The 25,419-nt window shown below is 36.6% G+C and overlaps 1 protein-coding gene across 1 annotated transcript in view; it reads left to right on the top strand.

Annotated features, from left to right (window-relative positions):
* Window positions 1–25,419, top strand: part of pear1 (platelet endothelial aggregation receptor 1) — a 71,581-nt gene that overhangs the window by 15,662 nt on the left and 30,500 nt on the right. Inside the window, exons 2-3 of the mRNA XM_022673526.2 lie at window positions 23,696–23,806; window positions 24,479–24,580. Coding sequence (XP_022529247.2) covers window positions 23,700–23,806; window positions 24,479–24,580 — 209 coding nt within the window. The 5' untranslated portion in view covers window positions 23,696–23,699. The remainder of the gene's footprint in view (window positions 1–23,695; window positions 23,807–24,478; window positions 24,581–25,419) is intronic.

Below are 25,419 nucleotides of genomic sequence, written 5' to 3' on the forward strand. Positions count from 1 at the left end.
TGTGTTCCTTTGGGTCCTGTTGGGACCCCCTCACTCACTCTCTCTCTCTCTTTTCTCTTCTCTTCTTTCTTTCTCTCTCTCTCTCTCACTCTGACTGCAAGCCCAGAGTCCACAGGGCCTCACACACATGCGCTGCAGCCAGCCTTGCACACATGGAAATCTGTAACGAATTTAGCCTCGACGAGAGGAGGACACACACTGGAGACCCCTCCATTTATCACTGTGTGTGTGTGCATGCAGGCACGCGCTCCAGCATGTGCACAAAGGGGAAAAGTGTTATGATGACTGGCTGGGGTGTTTCTTGACAGCCGTGGACACACACTCACACATACACATACACACATTAGTTAAGCATTTCCTTTTTATGGAAGATAGTGTGCTTTCTCTGTTTGACTGTGACGAGAGGAAGTGTGAGTCAGCCAGTGATGCCGTTCCTACTGCAGTGGCCAAAGAAGAGTCGCACGAATGCTCATGACTGACAGATCCTTAATGAATACAGTGACACGTACACAGACACAGCAAACACAGTTGGAGATGGGACTGATCTGATTCCAGGTATCAATATGTGGTTATGGGGTTCACACAACCTATTATTTTTTGTAAATGTTTTATGCCCATGTCTTACCAGATGTTACCCCCTCAGTACGATCTAGCTAAAGAGATATAGCCAGTCAGCTGTGTTTGCTTTTAACCCTCAGTTACCGTAGTTTGGCTTTGTATGTTGCAATTAATGACTATAGAAAACATGGCTACTGTGGGTACCCTTCTGTTTTATAGAAAAGAAGGCCAACATGCCTGTCATGTTGTCAAATTTGCAGTCAGAGTCTAGAGGCAAGGCCAGATCCACATGCTCATTTGGTGGATCTGCCTCCTTCCTCCAGACCAAATTTGTCTCAGGCTGCCTTCATTGAACTTTACGGCACAGTAGCAAAGCATATTTTTTCCCTGGATGAAAAGACATTGATTTCTGTCTATGATTTCTCAGCCATTGGCCATAACCTTTTAATTCGCTCTTTCTGATGTGAGGTTAATTGTTGTTAGTGGTAGCCAGTGATGGTATAGTTACTTTGAAAAAGTAATCCGATTACTGATTACTCCTTTAAAAAGTAACTTAGTTACTTTATGGATTACTTGATTTTAAAAGTAACTAAGTTACTTTACAAGTTACTTTATTAGTTACTTTCAGCAGCTGCAGACACCACCTCCCGCTGCCTTAACATAAACATTATAACCAGTTTTGCCAATACTCCCTTTATTGTAAAATGCATTTTTAACAGCAACAATTTATCTCTATTAAGTTGAACTATTTCCTAAAAAATATATATATTTTTAATAAAAATAAAAAATTAACTTAACATATAAAAAAATATATATGGTCTTTCGTGATTTTACTAAACATAAATACTTGTTTTTATAAAAAATATATAAAATAAAGAAAGTCTTTTTTGACCTGACATATTTAACACTGTTAAACTGAACATTGAACTTGTTCTCTGCAGGGCAGCAAGGAGTGGTTTTATAAAACAGAACCGTGTATATAGTCTAGACCAGGGATCACATATTTGCAGACTGCGGTCCGGGTCCGGACCCAGACGTTGTCCAATACGGACCCATACCGGACCCAACTACTGAGAAAGATTTATTTCTGACAGTCTTCATTTAAAGCACCGGAAATTTGTGGCAGACCGCTGCCCTGGCTAGTGAATTGGGACGCGGCCGCAAAAAAACGCCTTTATAAAGAGATACTGGCGAAACCCGAGAACTGGCGAAAAACGAAAACGGGCGGAAACTAAAGACACGCCGAGCGCGAGAGAGAGACAGGGGAGAAAGCGAGACGCGTGTGTTTGGGGAAGAGCGGAGGGGGAATGGGTAAGGGAGCGGTGTGTGTGGAGGAGATGAGGTGGAGAGAGAGAGAGAGAGAGAGAGAGAGAGAGAGAGAGAGAGAGTAACGCACAGTGACTTAAATAAGTAACTTTAATCTGATTACTGGATTGGAAATAGTAACGCGTTAGATTACTCGTTACTGAAAAAAAGGGTCAGATTAGAGTAACGCGTTACTAAGTAACGCGTTACTGACATCACTGGTGGTAGCCCACCTTGTTTTGAGTGAGAGGACATTGCAAAGGGCAAAGATGGTAAAAGTCACTCAGATAAGATTAGCTTCTTTATTTAAGTTACTGTTCTGTAATATAACTTGGTCACAATGCCTGGTTTTTGTTGTGTTTACTGCTTTACAAAATTACTGCTTTACAAACTTTTGCTAGTTGTCTTGATTTATGTAGATTTTTACGTAAAAGTTTTGGGGGAGTTTGGATTGGCTCCCAACTCTGTTTTGGTGTTGTCTTATTTGTCAGATTTTTTTAGACCTTTTTCTCTTTGTACAGTGTCCGGAATATGCAGTTTACTTAATTTAAAAACTGTTTTTGCCTTAGTAGTTTTAAAGGATAATTTATATATTTGTATAGCAGAAAACAAACAATTTTGCCCTGCCATCTGAAATCACAGTGTTTGACATGTTCACAGTACACGTTTCATTATTCTGCTTGGACAGTTGATTTTTATCCAATATGTATGAGTGTGTGCTACTCGCTAAATTAGTGCACATAATTGAGTTATGACCATAATATATGATATAACGGCCATTTGTGACAAATTTCCGGGTCACTGAGTGAATAAGAGAATTTTATTGGTTAGCACAATAACACCACAGCCTCAGGGTCATGGTGTAGTTGACTAATCAGTCCTGTTTGTGTTATAAACAGTCAGTCTCTGATCTCCTTCTTTGCTCTTTGTCCTGAGGTGTTCTGGGTGGATATGCTCACAAGCGGAAACGGAGAGTTGTAGGAAGAGGTGAGGTGGAGCTTTTCCTGCTAGATTAACATCTGACGATTAACTCCAGTCATCCTATCAACATTCCAGTTGACATTCCAGAAAGGTTGTTCAGCATTCCTGTTTTTGGGAAACACATGGAGAGAGGATGAATAATACATCTCACAGTAGATTATTTAAATTGATATTTCATTATGTTGTTGCATTTTTGCTACTCAGACTCATTTTCCTGATACAGATAACTTAGCTCTGAAACTGTGCTGAAAGGTTTTCAGTGACTCAAGCTGATGTAAATTAAAAACAGCGGTGTAGTGGACAGGTTTGTCACATATTTGCCTCAAGTGTTCCTACTGTTCCTGCAGAACTATCATTATCAGTGTAAACTGTCTTAATGTAGTAAAGGAGTTGGTAATAGAAAATGTGTAAAATTTACTGCACTCATATAGGACATTATTATTATAGACAGAATATTAGATAAGAAGGAGTTTAATTTCCAGAATAACCAATTCATATATTTTAAATGATCTTGTTTAGTGATGTACACTAATTAATTAAATCTCAATACAATACACAATACACATTTTGAAAGTATCCCTTTAATGTAAATTTTTGAGTAATTTTATGTACACTACATTTAAGCAGAATTTATATTATAACTCTATTATTTCTGCAGCTTCTTTTCATTACTTATTATTAAAAAAATGATTAAAAACTGCAATATTTGGACAATTTGTTGTGTATCCAGTACCAATCAAAGAAGGATAGTTTCCCCTTTTTAAGTGTTGGCTTTTCCCGTGGTTTCTTCCTCTTGATCTAAGAGGGTTTTCAACTTTTAATCATTTTTTGTCAAAATTTATAGTAACAATTCCTATATAAATAAATTCTAATTGAATTGAATTGAACTTTTATAAAATGGGCAGAGTAGAATAATGAGCTGTCTAAGCAAATGGCTAGATATTTATATGTTATGACCTGTTCCAGAAAGGCCCCATCATTTGTGGTATATTTAAAGGTGGGGACAGTGGTTGTGATTGTGGCCTTTAAAATGTTTAATGACAACTTAAGGTTCGCAAAAGCATTGAAGAAAGCTATCCTGCAACATTATCACAGATTCAGTGGAAGAACTAGTGGCCTTAGTCCGTTTAAACAGCTCAGTCAAACATGTATATTTTGAGTATTTCACCTAATTTACCTAGGTATATTACTAGAAAATTAACATTGATGACCAAAAATGTGTTTTATGAGAGTGTGGATGCAGGTAAGTTAAGTTAAAGATTTACAGTGCTTATTCTGGTTACAGTGCTTACACTGCCTCCCACGTCTCTCTCTGTTTTTTCGCCCACATGAATTACTGCACATGTAATTATGGTGGAGTACGGTCATGTTCTCGCAAAGAGCTGAAACCTCAGCATCACCCGTCTCTTTAGCAAAACATGCACTTTCTGGCTTTAAGGTTTGCACAGCATAGAGGTATTATTGTTGCAGAGGCGTCTGGGTGTATGTTCGAGTACATACACCGTGTGGTATGAGGTGTGTGTTGGTGTAAACCGTACATTTGTCCAAGTGTTTTGTTTGTGTGGCCGGCACACGTCCCCGGGCCAGTGAAGCCACAGTCATGCAGTCTGTGGTCATGCTGACTCCAGTGAAAGGCAAACAAGCTGTCAATGTGTGTGTGGACACTCACAGACCTTCTAGAGTTCACTGCTATGAAAATCTCAAGACACCTTTATATAGATATATACGTTTGTTAACATTTCCAATATACTGATGAAATTTTAAGTTCGTATTTAGTGTCAATTTTTGTGTAATATTATAAACATTGTAACTTTGGTTGAGTATTCTTCATACCATTTTAAGGGGGTGCTTTTAGACACTTTATATCTATTGAGTAATTCAAATTAAAACAAAAACATGAAAAATATAAATTGAATACAATAAAAGTAGTTAAAATAAACAAAAATAACTCCATTCAATAGCAAATTAAGTATTACACACATTCCACACAAACGCATTCCTCATGATGACTGCAGTGACATATGTCTCTGCCATTTACTTCCAAAACTGCTGTTTTCTTCTTTGTGGAGCTACAGCATATGACATCTCTTTGATTATAAGCTAATCAGCCAATCAGCTACTGATGTAACAAAGCATAAATCACAGCTGTATGTGTTTCAAGACACAGTTTAATGTTCCTAAACTGATCAAAAACCTAAAAAGTAGAGCACCACAAACTATGATCCAACAAAGAGAGAATGGTAAGAAAAATAGGTCTTTGTTTCATAAACGTATGTTTTAAGGAAATTTTTAGTGAGACATATAAATTGGTGTATAAATTAAAGGATAAATCCATCAGATTGATAAATCTATCAATTTATTACATTAAACAAACCAACAAAAACCTGCCAAAAACACACAAATATGTATAATGTGGATCAGATGTGATATTGGGTGAACTCTCTCTAGTTGGATTAAACAACAGCCAAGTATAATATTGACAGTAAGGAGCTCAAAGAAGTCACTCCTTTAGTGCATTCCCATCAGTGATTTTTTTATCGCAATTAAAACACTGACAGTTGCCTACAAACCCCAGGGCGGGTGCGGAAAATTGACCCACAATCCTTTAAGATCCAAAAAGACTTTTCTCTGTTCTGACAAACCACTGTGTTCAAATTCCAACTACAGCATTAAAGAGCTTAATTTAGCAGGAATCTAGTGATTGTATTTTAATGTGTTACTGCTAAAAACAATGGTACTATATTATTATAATTTCTTTTCACTGTTTCTCTTGATAAGTTGGGTTGCAATATGATCTGGATTGATCTAAATGAAGTTTAGTTTACTTTCATTTGGCCTGTCACTTCATAAAATACCCCAAGAAACTCACATTCAAGATGCTCACAGCAATAAGATCTTATTTATGTAATGCAAAAATCTTCAATAATATCAACATTGCCAAGCCAATATTAAGATAACAACTGATAAATAATAAATTGTTAATATTACCAATTCATTTCATAGCAAATCTGCAACTGTTGCTACAAATAGGCAACAAGATACAAGTTGTTTCAGGCTATATTAAAGCATGCATGTATACACACAGCTGCAGAAATATAGTGCAAATGAAATAAAGCAGCTGGATTTGAACCACATGAGAGCTGAGCTGGCTATTATCCAACACAAACAAACCACATCCGCTTGTTTTGTGTATTTCATTATCGATGGACTATTAGGGTTTTATTTATTGATAGTTTTATTTGGGCAGAGAGAGGCAGTGGGAGGGGCTCTGCTCTGTGTTTCCATAGGAGAAGTCTCCAGTGTGAGGTTTTCTCCTCCGGCTCTTTGATGTTTTGTGCAGGGGTTAGGCCAGCTGCCGTGGCTCGTGCTTGTGTCTGCTCCCTTAGACAGAGGAGCAGGAGAGGCTGCTGCAGAGAGGCCACATATCCTGTTATTCTGTTTGCACAGGACAGTTCAGGGCCGCGGAGGAGCACCAGAGGGTTGGAGAATTTCAACCTGTGCTCCACAGCCAAGCTCAACAGGTTTGAACACTCAGGAGCCCAAGAAAACTTGGATAAAGTCCCAGCACATGTGACAAATATAACTTTTTTTAATCTGAGTGTGTGTTGACAGAAATCGCTAGATTTCAAGCCAAGCTGTAGATAATTGATTGAGGTTCTACAAGATAAATAAAGTAAAGTGTCTGAATGTTAACACTGAATTTAGCCTGTGCATATTTTCCCACTGTGGTAAAATTTTTAATACCAAACAGTTTCTATGGATTTTAAGAATTTCTAAGCCCTTAGAAAATAAATAACCATGGTAGGCAGGGTTCTGACGAAATGTTGCAGAATTTAAACACTTGCAGAGGTAACCAAAACAAATGTTTGGTTATTTTGGGTGGCAAACATCAGCGCTGGTCTGCTCAAGAAAACTACTGTCTTTCTGTACCTGCAGACTTTAACACATTATTCTGTGTTCTGTTTTTCATGTTTCTACCCACGCACGCAACGCATTGAGATTAAGTCATAGGTTGCCAGATTTGTATAGAACCCTTAAGAGGAATTGCCAGTTGAATACACAACTCTGACTGGGGATTCTGACAGTAGACTCAAGTGAGATCATGCAGGAGGGAAGCTATTTTGCATTTGGTGAGTTTAAGTCAAATATAATATTTTCAATCACATGTTTCAACCTTTAAATCTCAATTATATATTTCAACTCACATGAGATGAGTGTCTTGTCACACCCCTAATGGTAGGTATTGGTGGACAGTGTTGAAGGAATTGTGCTTCATTACTGTATGTTCCACCGGCACTATGCAGAAAAAAAGATCCATGTTGTTCATTGAAACTACATTTATTTCTGGTTGAAAGTAAAAGGTGAAAAAATGCCTTTCTGAAGTGGTTGAAAACATCTGCAAGTCCTCACATAAATGTCTTTTTAGCTATAAAATTCACCACATAAATGTCTTTTCATGAGGAACAATTTTCCATCCCAGGCCTAGTTAGTATTTACTGCATTGATGGGTGCATTTACAGGCATTTATTAGTCTAATAAATTCAGAGAATTATTTTTTTTCAGTAATCTGATCAGTTCGTTTACATACACTTAGGTAGAGAATGGATAAAGTCCATGTTAAAATAAGTCAGGCAATATTTTGATTCCTTACACTTCCAGTCACAGTTTTTTGTAAACATGGACCCACTTTACTGCCAAATATGGATTGTTTTTATGGTATACAGCTCTGCCTTTATTAGAGCTTTCTCTGTATTATTATTTTTTATCGCTTTCCGATTACATGCGCAGACTGAGAAAACCGAACGAAATCTTATTATCTGTATACTTATGTTGAGAAATCTAATTATTGCGCTAAAATCCATATCTCTTTATCAGATTTCTAGTCCTTAATCAGATCTTAGAACAATATGCTGTTTACTTGACATTTAGAAGAATCTGATTTGATTGTGATTGAATTATTGGGTGCATCTAAACGCACTCACTGAGTTTTTTCTGATTATTAAAATGTTATTCTGCTATTTCTATTATAAGAGTATTCATGCTTTCTAATCAAGTCTTTTTATGTGTGAATATCCCTAATTTCTAAGGATTTCTGCATGAGACACAAAGCGTGGGAGCTGAGGATGCTGGGATTTGAACTCGCTAGCTTTGACTGTAAGCAGTCACCCTGTCAGTTTCTCCACAGAGGAAGCATGACCTCAGCATTGCATTATCACAGCTACTGATAATGCGTGCTGTGCAGATAGTGGTGTTCTCATTGGTTAGCAGCATCTAAACATGCCCTCCGTTGTTAGATGATTGAATAATAGAAACAGAGCGTTTTCCACTGTGATGAGAAGAGCTGATAATGTAATGTATTTACAGTTTACGGCTTTAGACAGGCTGAGTGGAAAACTTGTGTTTTTGTCTTTAAGCCGTGAGCCGAGCTCAGATTCTGAGTTCAGTTTGAAATTAGTCTCAGCTGTAAATCACAACCATTACACTGTGTAATGAGGCCTGGAGGTCACAGGTCACGCTTGCAGGTATTCCCATAAATCCTGAGAGAAGATGCTTCTGCTGGCTCATCACTCACTCAGCACATCACAGCCCTCCACAAGTGCTTTCCCACGAACACACACTCTTCCACACATTTATTCCATGTTTTTCACTTCATCACTTTTTTCTCTCTCATTTGCTCTGTTTCGCTTAGCTGCCTTTTTCTCTACACCCTTTTCACTTTCTCACTAACTCTTGCTCTTTTTCTCCTTTGCTCTCACTTTCATCTCTATCTTAATCGTTTTTCTCTCTCTCATTACGTTATATTCATTTCCTCCCCTTGCATTCTCTTCCTCTAGTAATCTTTTTGAATCTGTCTCCATATTTGTCTTTGTCTCACATTCTCTCTCAGTCTCTCTTTCTCTTACTCTTTTACCCCACATTCTTTATCTCTCACTCATAGTCTCTGTGTCCTTCTCATTTCATTCTCGTTTTCCCCTTGCTATCACTGTTGTTTGTGTTTTTTATTTTGGTCTCATTTACTCTCTCTCTCTCTCTTTCTTCACTCTTATAATCTAGCTCACCATTCTTTTTAATCTCCCCACCTGTCTCCCTTTGTCTCATTCTCTTGCTTTTTTGTCTTTCTCTCTCATATTTTTCTATCTCACTCTTCTCTCTTTCCATCTTATCACAATTTTTCTTGCTTTTTTTCTCTCTCACTCCCTATTAAAATAACCTCTTTCTCCCTTGGTTTTATTCTTTTGCTCTTTTCTATTTTAGACTCACTCTCTTTTATTCTTTTCACACTTTCTTTCACTCTTTCCCGCTACCTATTCTCTTACAAGCTCAAACCCTCTTTTTTCTTTACTTTGTGCCTTTTGGTCTGTCTTTCATCTCTCTCTTTTGCACTCTCTCTTTCTCCGTCTCTACCTCTTTCTTTTGGTCTCACTCTGGCTTGCTGCTTTTCCAATTTGCTCACATTTGCTCGATCTCTCTCTCCCTCCCTCTCTCTCTCTCTCTCTCTCTCTATTTCTTTCGCTCATTTCATTTGTCTATCTCCTTTTTCAGTCACTTTCTTTCTTGCACCTTGTAACCTCTTTCTCTGTCTGGCTCTTTTTTTTTACCTTGTCCTTCCTCTCTTTGTCTCCCTTCGTCACACTCTTAAGATCTCATTCAGTTCTAATTCTTATGTTGTCTTTCTTTTATCTTTTTCACTTGCCCTCTCTTTCTCAGACTCTTTTCCCCTCTCTCTGCTTCCCTTTGTCACTCTCTTGCACTTTTTCTTTTCTCTCGTTTACACCCTCTTTCTCTTTCAGCAACTATTTTGCTGTTTTTTCTTTTTCTCTCTGACACACTATTTTTCTCTTGCTCTGTTTTTCTCTTTTGCCCTCACTTTGTTTATCTCTTTCATTCTCTCCATCTCTCTTTCCATCTTCATTTTGTCTAAGTGCTCACAGTGGAAGGTTTGGGGTGGCTCTAGTTGCCATATCTGTTTTTTTCCACTCTGGTGCTAGCTGTTTGGGGGATTATTTTGTGGTTTAGAGCAACACGCCATCCCACAAACAGCCCATATGTCTTTTAATGGGAATAATTTATGTAAATAAACAAAACAACACTGAGAAAGTGTCATTAGTTGACTCTGGTAAGGAAATATTAAAATAAATAGATTTTGGTAATGCAGAGCTGAATATGATATATTTATATTAAAAATAACAGTTTTGCCAGTTTAAGCAGATGGTTGTTTTGCTATGCCACAGTCTTAAGAGTTATTAGAGCATGCAGAATGGAAAATAGGGTGTGGTGCTATATGGACCACTGAGTCACTGCGCCTGAATGTTGTTGATGAAAGTTTGGGGGGCATATATCCCAACACCCCCTCAACCGCATACCCCCAGCCCAACATATGGCACTAGCACAAACCCAGCCGCAGGCAGCCCAACGACCTGAGTGTGTGTTCCATGCCAGCATAGAGGCTCAGTTCCAGATGTGCTGGATTATGGTCTTTTATTCCAGTTTACTGTAACTGGGTTTTACTGGTTTCACTGGTTTACTGTGTCTCCAAGCCAGAGTTGTGGCTGCTTAATCATTAACCATCGCTGTCTCTCTCTGTTTTGTTTCTCTGTGTCTCTCTCTGTCTCTGTCTGTCTCTTGCTGTCTGTCTGTGTCTGAGTCTGTTAGGGCTGTGTGATGTGGACAAGACCTTGTATTGTAATTAAATTGCTGCGTATAATTGTTATACACTTTACAGTGTTTGTACAGCTGCTCAAACACATTTTTCACTTTAGTGCATTGCATGTCATGGGACAGAAGTATAGAGTCCCATGACTATATACCAGTCCTATGTCCAATAAAAGCCCAAAAAACTGCGCTGACCTTTGGGTGACCTTTGTGTGTGGGGTTTCCTTTATTGAATGTGAATGTGTGTTTTATTTTCCTATTTACATGAAGAGATTTAGCCAAATGTCACTGGTCATGATTATTACAACCCACTGCACTGTCCACTGTGGTGGTAATGCCTTAAATGATGTATTCACAGTACACACGTGACACTGTGATCGAATAACACCTCATAATTGATACAGATGTGGGCATACAAACTGCTAATTGTTATTATAAGAGCCTATTTTGATTACTGCAATTCGGTCCTTTGTGCCATATTAGCCCCAACACTACGTTGTACTGAGGCCCATTTGTAGTGATGTTTGATGATACAATCTTTAGTTGGATTCCACAATTGTGTCAAAGAGTTCATTATAAGGTTGATATCTTACCTTGTGTAGAATGTTATGATTATGATTTTATGCCAGTAACACCATCTCTGAACACACTGCCATGAGTTTTTCCTCCCTTCATAAGAACTGTAATAAAACACGTAAGCTCAGACACGGTTCCTGAGTAAACATTATGTACACCTCATTTCCCTAATAACTATAAATCTATTCGTGTTTTTCTCTCTTCCAAACACTGAGGTCAGCGTTGGCCACGCTGTGACATTACCAGTGGACACTTCATTAACTTTATTTATGGTCTCATATCTCATATTTGCTGTTGATGTACACGTCCTAAACAGAAGCCATTAGCGAAGAATTGGTAAAGTGGTCCTGCTTGGATTCTAGTTTAATTTCTTCATATATCATGGCGGATTTGACTGTTTGGATGTGATTTCCTGGTAAAATAAAAGTGTGACTTAGTTCAGACTCCAGCAGATATCTTCTTTTTGGCTGTGTTTGTCATTTGAAGATGGAATCTAAGGAGTTGTTTGATTAATATAGTGAGATTGGAGTGTTTGAGCACCAGTGTAACTCTACCGCCCCCGAACCCTCTGTCACCGGTCCATGGCCCAGTCGTATTTCTCTCTTTTATTTTCCTTTTTCTCTGCATCTGCCTGTTCCAAAAAGTGACTAATATTTTCTTCCTCAATTAACATGAAACCCCGAGCTGAAGAGGAGAGGGGGAAAGGAAAGAGTCAGGGCCATGTGCTCTGTGTGTAGAATTTCACCATATACTCACATTAACACATCAAACTAGCCGCTCCCCAATCATAGCCCTCTCCCCTCCCTGCAGTACAGAAATAGACTAACGGGAAACGCAGGAGGCATGTGGACTTTTCTCCATCTCACACAGAGGGATGTGCTAGCGGAACTTGCAGTATTGCCATATAGGAGCTTTTATTTAGGACGGAGATGCTTTTGGATGCTTAATCTGAACTGGTTGACTATTCTGCTGCCCATGTCAAGGCTGCCATGGTTCACTAAAAATCAAATGTACACTTTTCTAACGTTACCCCAAACGCAGTCAATCTGCCAAGACACTGATGTCTGAAGTTTGTTGATTTAGTTTTGCACTGAAGCTGCAAGGATAATATAATACAGGTCTAAGGGCCAGATTCATAAAATAGACTGCCAGATTTAAGCAAATAGTGTCGCGCCAGTACTTTTGGACATTCATATTATAAACAAGGATTTCTGGTGGTTTTACTGGATGTCTTACTGTTTTTTTTTTTTGGTACAACCACTTTCTGTTTCAGCAACCACAAAAAACACACACACAAAAATTGGCTGGTCCTGATGGACATATGCACGCTCAGCTGGTTAACCAATGTAATTAAAAGCCTGTTATGATCTGTTTGGATTGGGATTCATGGCAGACATCACAACTGCAGTTGAGATGAACTGTGAGAGTTTCTGAGATTGGTATTTTATTAGTAAGACTGAATAAAAATAAAAGTTAAAACTACATTAAAAACACTCCAATAGAACAATAAATAACAATAAAAATTGCTAAAAGAAAAGGGAAGTTTACCAGGAGTCGAATGTGAAGGTGACTCCTCCTATAACTCAGTGTTATAGATGCATAAAAATACAATTTACAACATAATTTAGAAAAGTATCTCAACAGGACGGCATATTTCCCAAAATATCAGCACTGTCATCACGCCAAAATCTTGTATCTGCAAAATGACAACTTTACAGGAAACGTTCTTAACCTTCAATGGAAGCTTTTATTTCATTTTGGATCATTTCTGTTGATCCATTTATTGTAAGAATTTGATAATGTAAAAGGGACAGTCTGATTGAAATATTGTCAAAACATGAAAAATAGCAAACTAACAAGTGTATAACTATAGTGAAATTAAAATTAGGGGATGAGAGACATACAGATGCCATGTGTTGGAGAGCAGTAATGTCCAAATGTCTAGAATAGTAATCTTTAGAGCAGATATACATAAACCCATTTAAACTTAGCCTAATGCCATGTGTAGGCTCATAGTAGTATAGTAGTGTTCTCTAGATTTGTAATGCTTCTGTCACTGAATTTAATCATATCCTCACAGCAATTGTAGCAATTGAAGTAGAAAGTCTTTTTTTGGGCAGTTGAGACAGTTACTCCAATAAAAAACAGGATAAACTATTTCTAATATTCTTCATTTTTATGAAACAGTGAGTGAAGAAGTATGACCATTAATTTGTCCTTAAATTAACGTCAAACTAATCAAGATTACTTCTTATTAGCAGGTTTAATTCAAATAGATTTGTCCTTCTCTGATTGATATTTTAATCATATCACAACTCAACACTACTGAAGAGTAAAGCATTAGAAGGCATCTATCAGCATGGCTACATAAGCAATGTTTAATTAACAATTTGTTCTTTAGCTTAGATGATTGTGAAGAGCTCAAATCTAACTGATCCAGAGCTTGAGGATGAGCATCAGTGGGTTCAGTGTACCCTTTCTTGTGATCAGTCAGTCTCCATAAATTAAATAATCTTCACATCTCTTAAAATTGTTAGGCAGCTTGTTGTCCCATAGTCGTAGTTTTATGTGGCCTGAAACCACTTCTTTATTCTTCACATCTGCCCGGAACTGCAGAATCCTCCCAACACAGCAACAGCATCCTGATAACATCTCAGTCCACTGAATAACATCAACACAAGCCCACAAAACTCTACGTCTCCACATCCTGAACAAATGGTCATCCTGACACAGCCAAAACAACAGGGAAATTGCAGTGACTTCAAAACCTACCTCCAGATCAGACAGCTTGTAAGTTAATGAAATGAAATGGTAAAAGTCTGAAAGTTACCCTGTTGTTTCTTTCTTATTTCTGATTGTTTTTATTTGCTCTGGAAAAGAGTAAAGAAACTCCTTAAAAATTATGAGTTTCTTTAATTTTACCAAACTGTAAACCTCTGGAATATAATCAAGAGTACAATGGATGATCACAGCCATCAAACCAAGCTGAACTGAACTGCTTGAATTTTTGCACCAGGAGTGGCATAAAGTTATCCAAAAGCAGTGTGTAAGACTGGTGGAGGAGAACATGCCAAGATGCATGAAAACTGTGATTAAAACCAGGGATATTCCCTTAAATACTAATTTCTGAACTCTTAGAACTTTATAAATATGAACTTGTTTTGTTTGCATTATTTGAGGTCTGAAAGCTCTGCATCGTTTTTTGTTATTTTAGCCATTTCTCATTTTCTGAAAATAAATGCTCTAAATGACAATATTTTGTTGTTTCCTGTAGTTTATAGAATAAAACAACAATGTTATTTTTATTCAAACATATACCTATAAATAGCAAAGTCAGAGAAATTGATTCAGAAACTATAGTGGAGCTGAATATTTTAAGTACCAGTAAGACCTAAGTAAGTATTTTGTATGTAACTGGTTCATACAGAGAAATTGGACGGCAAGTTTAAGGAGCTTACACTCTAAAATGTGGGCTGTATTCTATAACGTTATCAATTTTGTAAACACTTTCAAATATTTTGTGATTTATATACAGCTCAGAATTCAGAGCCATCTACAGCTGATCTGACTATTAAGGATGCATTGTAGAACTTCTTAAGGTTCTAAACTCCTTGGAACCACTGGTGGTTTCTGGCTTCTTCTTGTTTTTAGTATAAATTAGAAACAACTTACAACCTTACAATATGTTATTAGAACTTTAGGGTGTAATAAAAGTCACAGAACATAAGGGGTTAATATAATTAAAGTTTGGGCAGTGGTGGCTCAGTGGTTAGAGCACTGGGTTATTGATGACAGGGTTGTGGCTTGATGCTCAGGTTCAACAAGCTGCCACTGTTGTTGGGCCCCTGAGCAAGGTCTGTAATCCTTACTGCCTCTCGGGCTCCACAGCAATGGATGCCTAGTGTTTCGAGCATGTGTGCTCACTGTACACTTGTTTGATCACAAGTTTAAATTCACTGAATGAATGGGTTAAGGGTGTAAGCCAAATTCTGAGCCACATATGTGTCCAACACAAATGTCTTTGTCTTTAAACATCTTTGTTCCATAGTTTTCTATTGATTAATTTAAAATAACGTAATGTTTTTGATGGTATTATGTTCTTAAAAACCTTGATTCCAAGTTTTTGAACAGTAGTATAACTGAAAGAGACTTATATGGCCAGATCAAATACTCCTAACACTCCACAACACACCAGTAAATCTGTCTTAGACCTCAGCTGCTAGTCTAGGCTGTTATGTAACAGTCATGTGAGCACCTTTATCTAGACAAATGGTAACTGATCAAATCCTTTAGTCAACAAGTGCAGTTTTTTATTATTTTGGCTTGGAGTTTTTAAAGACGTTGAGTGTCCCTAGACACGTTGAACAGTGAATAATAAAGCAGCGAGCGTGTGCACTACATCTGGTTTCATTTGTCCCTTGTTTTCAGTGAGGTCCTCACGTGGTTTTGGAAGCAGCAGTGAGGGGCTGTTTAAGTGATTGAACACCTTTTGGTTTGGGTGATGAGGGCGCACTTGCCTGGACCTCTCACTTCTCTCAAGACTCGCCTGACGTTTGCGAGCTCCGCTAAATTAACAGAATGTGATCAGTTTTCCTAAATATAGACCCCACGTATGGGACCCATTTCCCGTGTGGGGCAGGTTTTGGTTTAGGAGGCGGAAAAGCAGGCTACAAGTTGATGAAAGAATTGGCAGTGCCTAAAACTGATCGTTTCTCCCCCTTTGCCTCTCTCTCTCTCTCTTTCTGTCTCTCTCTCTTGCTCTTGCGTTTGTGTATAGTTTAATGTGCCTTTGCCATTTTACTCAGCCACATGAAAGCAAGTGAATGAAGAGTAAATTGCTCTGCTTTATGCATTAAAACCAGCTCAAAGCTGATTGCTGTCTCCGAGCGCGCTGAAATATCCTAGACACCTTCTCCAACTCTAGCCCTTCCAAGTGTTTGACTCACATTTCCAGCCTGTATCACTGCTTTCTCACCGAGCTGTTATCTGCTGGATGTGAATGTGCACATTTGGTCTAATGACCACACCTACAAGTGCAGTGCAACAGTGCATCTGTCATGAAGATGGATTGCAGGCGTTTGAGCTTAATAGCCTTTGCTCTTTGTGCTTGACCTGATCTCCTGTCACACTCACAGCAAGTTGTTCTGAAATGCATGCTAGAGAATCTAATCTAGAGGTGGTGTGATTGTGCTGAAGTTAATAATCAAACAATAAATTTAAATCTGAACTTTTGGATACCCAGTTTGAACTTTTTCTACTGTATATTTCTACTGTCTAAGTAGCAGTTAGCTTGGTAGCTAGCAGTATGTATCAAGTGTTTGGGGTATTGTGTGTGTAATAAAAAAAATTATTATCATGTAAGTGCTATTTTTCTAGGCACTTTAGGGAGCATTAGTCAAGATTCAATATGAAAAAACAAACAAAAAAAGATCTTCTACTGGAAAAAAAACTGAACACAACACTAAAACCATTTTCTGTTTAATCCACCTTTCAAAAGACTTTTAGACAAGATGTTTCTTATCTAGTCATGCTAAACAAATATTAAATATAGCAGTGGTATATAGAGTAGGCATCTATAGTAGGGATTTAGGTAATTGATAGTGAAATTATGAACCTAAACACCTAAAACTGGCCTGTAATGATTACCTGCTATAAGAATTGTTCAGTGTGAAGAGCTTCCATGACTATCAGTCACTACCTGTGTTAGATTTGCACTGTTAGCTGCAGCTGACCAGTTTTACATTTCTTTCTCTTAAGTAAAACATTTAACATATTGGCTTTATAACTGCTAAAAATAAAGATAGAGATAAAGATTTACAGCATTTACAGGCCTGTAAAATACCATAGGATAAGTTTCAGTTGTTAAATGCTTTTGCAAGAAATACTGATTTTTACACTGATAAAACATGAGTATTTGTTTTAAATGTGTCTTGGGTGCGTTTACACTTGCATCTTCTTTTGGCTTCTCCTAATCTAGATATAATCTTGATACATAAGAAGCAGTAAGTGACCAGGTGTAAATGTGGTTTAATAAGACTGACAGGATTACACTGTTTTTCAAGCATTTTTTTCAGGCATCCAATTCACAAGTGCTGATTCCATTGTAGAAGTAATATAAAAATGTTTTTATTATGTTCTACATATTTTACAGATTAGATTTAGTAGTGAAAGGAACAGAAAATCGCCTAAATCTCCTTTAAATGAAGACGAACAGATGTGTGTTATAAACAGACTGAAAAAAATGTAGATAAGTCACTGGCACTCTGTCGTGTTGCATGATCTCATAATCATTAAACGAACCTTCTGTTTCTCACCACTCAAAACCCTTTGTGGTCAGGAACACTTTTAATGAAGCAAAAAACAAAAAAAAAGTACCACGTAATTGGAATATTTACTCCACTCCAGTGAAGTGACTAGTAAACTCTATAGCACTTAATGAAAACCTTGTGTCTCTTCCTATAAAGTTGTGTTTTTCTGCTGTTTTTTTCCATTATTGTTTCAGACGTTTTAACTGTGTGCCAGGGGCTACAGCAACTGTGACTGGGTTACAAACACAAGAACGTTTTTTATGTAACGTAACATTTGACATTGCTCTGGTTATAAACATTCCTACAAATACATGCCTCAGACACACATACTTACTTTATAGAGATTCTGAAATCTGATGGGTAAGATTCATAAAACGAACGATATATATACATTAAGCTAGTCAAAATGGACCTGTTAATGAACTCATGCATATTAATGTTTGAGTGCTAACATTGTGTATCTACTAGGGCTGGGTATCACCTCTTATTTCCTGAATCAGATTCACAAATTCCCAATTGGATTGGATTTAGTGTTTATTAGATTAGTTTAGATTCATTATTGAATAATTTAAGGACATTTCAGTTACAATGGCAGTTTTTTTTCTCTATGCCTCAGGTCTGCTGATCAGCAGCTCCTGGAGGCGCCATGGTCAAAGAGTAAGCTTAGAGGGGACAGAGCTTTTTTGGTTGCTGCCCCCAAGTTATGAAACAACCTACCCATGAATGTTAGGCAGGTTTCTTCACTGTTTTTCTTCACTGTTTTTAAAACTAGTCTTAAAACTCATTTTCATTCTTTGTCTTTTAACAAAAAGTAAAAAAAAAAAAACTTTTTTTTTGTTTTAATAATTACATACTGTTTTTTCTTACTTGTCTCTTTGTTTCAGCTGTTGTTGTTTTTAAAGCGCTTTAAAAAATAGGCTAATTTCAAAGATTTATATTGGGTTTATATGAATCGATATCAGATCATTTAATTGAAGATAATTTTAAATCAAATATTTTTTTTAAACCCACTGTGCTTGTTGCGTACCTGCATTAAAAAAAGAAAACAATGTTGATTCAATTTAATTTAATTAGAGCTATGTGTTCATGCTGTATCAAAGAATACCAAAATCCAGAACTATGCATTGTAGTTCAGTCTACTAAAATACTGGGCTCAGTTTCTCCAAAGCATCTTAGAGTTAAGATCTTTTTTTTCCTGGTAGAGAGAGTGTTTAGAGTGATGCTTTCTTTATCACTTAAAAGTCATTGTTTGCTACAGTGCTTTTAGGGAACCCAGTAAAATACAGCAATAAGTAGACAATAAAAAAACAGGCAACAGTATCTTTTGTGCACAGCTAGTGCACAATTAATGGCATATTAGTGGCAAATATAGTGTCCAAACGTAGAAGGACTTATAGAGCTGCATGAATATACTGAGTTTATGATATTAATTATTTTAAACAAATAATAAATGAATAAATTATGAAGAGATTGTTAAAATCTGGCCCAACATTTACATTTTATAAGTGCTTATTTTGTTTATGTCAAACACCTAGAAAAAGGTAAAGGTTAAGTTGTACCTATTTAATACCTATATATATATATATATATATATATATAGGTAGTTACAACTTAACTTATATATATATATAAGTATATATATATAAGTAAATATATATATAGGTATTAAATAGGTACAACTTAACCTTCACCTTTTTCTAGGTTTTTGACATAAACAAAATAAGCACTTTTGTATTGTATTCTAACTTCTGTATTGTATTAGATAATAAAACCCATTGTTGTAGACAGTTGCTGCGGTGCAGACAACAGAGATTCACCATACAAAGTCTCACGAGGAACAACAGTGTTATAACTCTTAAATGTTTCGAGTGACACTAGAGCTTAAAATGGTGCTGAATGCCATTTCCATGTGATGTTGATTTATGCAATGTTGCTGTATTCCCACACTGCAGGGCAGCTCCTTAGAAGGCGTGTGTATTTGTGTGTGTGTCCTGAGTGTGTTCATGGGAGCAGAGGGCAGGATAAGTCTCAGAAAGGCTCTCAGTGGGAGACTTTTCTGTCCCCTTCCTCGTCCAGTCCCCAGAGCCGTTTCATAGCTTAAAGGTCTCGTATCTCACATTCTTCTTGTACGTTAGTTGAAGTTTGTGTAGTTTTTATTACTGTGCCTTTAAGACTGATATATGTGAAGGACCACTGCTCTTGCTGTGCTGCCTTCTAAAAACGGACAATATTAAGGCCCAGCAGACTAGATGAAGTGTCCCAGTTGTGTAGAACCCACTGATACTAGAAGGTACTATATACACTATAAACTACTTTTAATAGTGTGGATTTCAGTGGTGAGCAAAGAACCCAAACCCTGTACAGATTGAGTTAATGTACCGATACACATGGTAAAATATTATTCAGGTAATAGTAGAATTTTCCTTTAGACCTGCACTTGAGTAAACCGAGAAAAGTATTAAATGTATTATTCAATGCATTAAGCTTAAACACTCTATTATCATTGTTGGAACAAAACTCTAATGTTATCATTCCCCAATCATTTATTAGTCAAACACCGAGGTCTATTAAAATTATGATATACACAAAACACTTTCCATTATGTAGAACCAAAGTCAATATAAATAACGTTTTTTTGGAAAAGCAAGGCTTTAGTTTGAGATTTATTTGAAAATTATTTACACCTTTAAATTGAATGAATACTTTCTTTTAACAGTGGTTTACAAATTAATTCAAGGAGACTTTATTGTCATTCGCATCACATGTACATCGGGTGGAAAGAAATTATGATCTTATGGTCCAGTTCCACCCAAACGAGCAAATATTATGTAAGATTAAATAAAATAGAATAAGAATAAAATATAAAATAAAGGATAAAATAGACCAAATATATAAATAGACATTAACATAAATAGGGAAGTTAGGTAAGTAGCAGAATTATGAAATCCAGCAGAGCGCAGGCGCATAAGGCATCTTTCCTGTAGCAGCATGGATGTGTATGAAACATGAGAAATGGTAAAGTGCAGTGCAGGTGTTTTAGTCTCAGTGGAGTTTAAGAGTCTCACATCTTGAGGAATGAAGCTGTTTCTCAGTCTGGTCATTTTACACTTGATGCTCCGCAGCCTCCTTCCCGAGGGGAGCAGGACAAACAGTGAGTGGGGTCCTTCATGATCCCACCATGTCCCAAGATTAAAGTCAGGTTTGCTGTGATGCTCAATTCTTATTTTGGAACTGGAAATGCAGTCTTTAACTAGTATTTTCGGCCTGACTGTGTTCTGTTGTGATTTAATAGTGGCAGATGCGAAAGAGTGCAGTAGTTTCACATTACTTTCAAATCGTAAAACCGGTCAGTAATATGAAATTATGAATAGAAAATATGTTATGATGAATGTGGAAATCTGGTCCCGCATTTTCATTTTAAGAGCGCTCACCTTGTTTCATGCCAAACGCTTAGAAAATGGTAATGGAATAAAGTTTTTACCTTAGAACATCATTAAAGAGTTCTATTAACATGGTCATGAACACAGAACACTGCAGGCAGACCCCTTTCCATTAGATAGAACCAAAGTGAATATAAAGAACCTTTTGTTAACAAGCAGGGCTTCAGTTTAAGATTTATTTGGAACTTATTTACACATTTAAGTTTAATAAACACTTTCTTTTAACAGAGGTTCACAAATCTGTCCCAAGCTTAAAGACAAGTTCTTTGTAAAGTTTGCTGTGATGCTGAGCACTGCTAAATGCACAATTATATTTTTTTTCTTTACTATATTCCATCTACATATTCCATGTAGTTCATAATTTGTGCAGGCATACTTGTGAAAAGGAAGTAAACTTAAGTGCATTAAAAGTATGTTCAAATTAGGTAAAGAATAAAAAGTGAATTTTCTATTTAATATACTTTATGAAAATGCATATTAAATATACTTTCTCTGTATTTCCGTAAAATGCATTTTTAAGCAATATGCTTTAAATTATTTGTTGTGTTGATATAAAATATATGTAGAGACAATAAAAAAACTGCTTAAACTGCACTTTAGTGTATTTTTAGTAACATTTAGGAGTACACAATATGTGCATTAATACTCAAAGTAGTACATTTACAATATACTTCAAATGTTTTAAAAAGTTGTTTTTAAAACACATATTTAAATCTACTTAAGTTCACAGAAGTTGTACAAAAAAGCTCTCAAAAGCACTATTTATTGTGATTTAATAATTACAACTGAAATATACTTAAGTTGCCATAAGTTGTTCCAAAATAGTACATTTAGTATTTAAGTGTATTTAAGTACATATTTTAATTTTAAAAGGAATGTACTTTTCTATGTTAAATATACTTAAAAATAAATATACTTAATACACATTTCTTTTACACTTTTCTTTTTATAATCACTCCCAAAATTGAATGGTGGTGTACTGATATTAAATCATATGTTTGCAATGGGTAGCTGGGTGTTTAACAGGTCAAAACTGACTTAAGCTAAGTGTGTTCTGTGCCCTGATTGGTGTGCTGCTTTTTTGGCTTTTATTTTGACAAGTTATATTTTTATGCTCACGTAAACCCAAGCTTTTGTGCAAATAAGTAGTGGAGTAAATAGTAGGATATCTGATATTAAAATGTATTAAAGTTAAAGTAAAAAGTCACCCAAAATATAAATACTTCCGTAAAGCACATGAACACAAAAAATCTACTTAAGAACATTAAATACATACATTAACTCTATGGAGTAGGAGAGTTAATTGCAGATTTAAAAACTATTTTAAACTTTTATTTAGTGTATGAGCCCTTTAATTTAAACTGTTGATATGTCTGTGTTGTTTTCTCATTAATGGGTGCATTAATAGGTTTAAATGTGTACAGATGCTGCCAATCAATAATGGCAGAGTTGGCAGCTACTACAGAGGTCTGTAACAGCAGCTAAGCACTATAATTACTCCACACTGAAAGTTTTGGATTCAGTCTTTAACATCATCTACTGTGGTGTGCTTTGAGTCAGTTTTCCATGGACTAGCCAATATTAAAGTTAGTCATACATCTAAGAGCTCATGAAAATATTCTATAAAAAGAAACAGTAATATTCCACAGATGCACAATCCAATATTCAATACTAACTTGAGTGAGGCAATTTCTCTGAAGTGACTCCATCAATCTATCTTTGATGTCAGATGTCTGTTTAATTTTTCTCATCATGAAAAGCCAAACTGCACAGTGAAGTGACGAGCTGAGGACCAGAGTGCTGGAAAATTTTACTGAGTGTTTTTGCTTTTTCTTTTATGTGCTGTTGGGATAGGTGTGCCCTTGTAAAAGCGAAAATTAAGAGAAATAAATAAAATAAATACTTGCATATATACAATGTATTATGGCTGCATGATAATGAAAAATTGACATTGCAATAAATGATCTTTTTGTGATATATTTTTGCCAGAAGTCTGTGATCTAACATGGTGTGATATTTGCATGATATTTTTTCACGGCATTGCATCAATTTAATGACCGAAATGTTTTTTTTTTTTTTTTGTACTACTTTTTAAAGAAAGTTTATTTTTTTTGCTGTAAATTGTTCAGTTCTTTTACTTAATTGTAACTTCACATCCCTAATATTGGGTAAATATAATCTGCCTCTAATATGTGAGTCTTTAAAAAGCCAAAAAATGTCATATACTTTTTTGTATTGGGCAACAAATATGATATTATTTTACATTGCACATGATATTGCAGATCCTGCGATGTGTCGCTGTCCTATGAAAAACACTTATCTCCATTTTTATCGATTTTTAGTTTACTACATAATTTGAACAGACAAACTGTCCCTTACACTGTGCCAAAATTTCTTGATGAACGGACCAATAGAAACTCTTCAAAATGACCTGAAATAAACTTTTTTTACATTGACTTCCATTGAAATTGAAGAAGGTTTTTTCCCTCTCCTGTAAAGTTGTTGTTTTGGAGATAAGTGCTTTTCATTGGACAGCGACGATATGCACATATTGTGATGGCGATGCTAAAACAATATAGCGTATAGTTGTCTAGTCCCTGTGGGGAAGTACTGACAATACAGCATTGATCAATACAGCATTAATCTGGACTACCCAGTATTTTGCACAGAGATTTGTCATTGAAAGAAAAGTGTAGTCCTAGACTAAGCTTAATCTCCAAGAAACTGACCCATCGTGTATAAAAGATTTTCTTAAACTTATTATTAAAAACAAACATTTAATCAAATTTTTTCCCCAAGAATTTTGTATAATATGATTTTTTTTTTTTTTTTCGAATTTTGTCAGGCCACTAACTTTGTGCCTTTTTTTTGCAGAACCATGAAATTGCTGTGGAGCTGTGTGGTCCTGTTTCTCTTGGGCTGTGTGTGTGACCTCACGTTGTGTTTGGACCCCAGAGATCCCAATGTGTGCAGTTTATGGGAGAGGTAAGCTCTGCACACTGAGAGCTCCAGTACAGCTCATTTTAAACGAATAAAATTATAAGCCAAATCCACATTCAGATAAAAGCACAAATCACATGTTACCAAAGACAGAGGAGCCAGTAACTAAATATATTAATGCTTCAATGAGATTCTGACTCAGGTACAAGAAAATATTGACATTGGCAATATGGCAATTAACAGTTATAGGTCTTAATGTTTACAACTGGCTTTAACATGCTATCTGGATACACTTTGACTGGATTCTGATATAATTTCATCCCAAGTCTGAATAAATCTTATCCATTTTCACTTTCCAGCGTAAAAAAAATCCTCTCAATTTTCATATGATGAAGTGAAATCTAAACATAATTCGATCACCAAAATGTACAAATATACTGTAAAGGTTAAGTATTGTAATTAGCTAAAGTAATTAGCAACCACCTTTTTACTGCATAGCCACCACCTGGCATCCATATGCAACTCCTTAGCAAACCAGCCACCTAGCCAAATCCTCTCAACCACCTGGCAATGTTTGTTGTTGATTTGTCCATCCAATTCCACAAATATTCACCCTCTTATTACTACTACTTCTTTTTAATGATAAATTATTTGTTTTACATGTAGGCTTTTGTCTAAGTTATTGATTTGACCATGATTTTTTTGTGCTCTCTGTAGTTTTACCACGTCGGTGAAGGAGTCGTACGCTCAGCCGTTTGATCAGGTTTATGAGGAGCCCTGCTCTGAACCCTGGAGGGCCAACACATGCACTCGACACAGGTAAGACTAAGGGTCATATCTTTATACCATTGCTATCTTAAATAGTGACAGAGCTCACATATATCTACACCGATGGGCATTGTGGTCTGGAAGTGAGGTAATTTTATGGCGTATTGCAATCTTGGCAAAGGAAAACACAGGTGCACTGCTGATTGAAATGAACCTAGACAACAGTCTGGTGCTTATTGCTATCCTGGCAATGCAAGTGTGCCATGCGCTCAGTGCACGCACACCCCCGCTCTTTTCACACATACACACAAGGACACACAGCAGCACACAGACCCAACTTTTACATCAACAGTAAACTGAATACAGAATAAAATTTTGTTGCGGTTCGCAGGTAATGAATATAATGTATACCTGCTAATGAATATGCTGATTTAATGTTATGGTACACAGAGGTTGCCCACACAGATGCTCCTCTGTCAGACTGGATCAATCTAGATTCTGTCTAACCATACGTCCATTTCTGGACCACCTGAACTGGAGCTGCTGATTTGTTATGCTACATTTCAGTAACGGGGGCCTTTAGAACACAGCAGTTTTCCAGCCTCTCTCATAACTGTGCCCTCGGGTCCTCCCCGCCGTCTGCGCCAGACTCCCTTCAGCCAAACAATCAGGCAGATATTTTTGGAAGAGATGTATAAATGAAAGGGTTGTGTATGAAGACGCTGTTTATTCTGGATTAGATTACAGTAGTAGAGCTGCACTAACTGCTCCCCGGTGATGAAGAGTCCGGCTGAGATGAAGAGCTTCTCCTGACTTTTGATCATTCTTTTTCTGCACTGACATTTCCCTTCTGTGTGCTTTCTCTCTCTCTCTCTCTCTCTCTCTCTCTC

Source organism: Astyanax mexicanus, chromosome 6 (genome assembly GCF_023375975.1).
Source record: "Astyanax mexicanus isolate ESR-SI-001 chromosome 6, AstMex3_surface, whole genome shotgun sequence".
NCBI lineage: Eukaryota > Metazoa > Chordata > Actinopteri > Characiformes > Acestrorhamphidae > Astyanax > Astyanax mexicanus.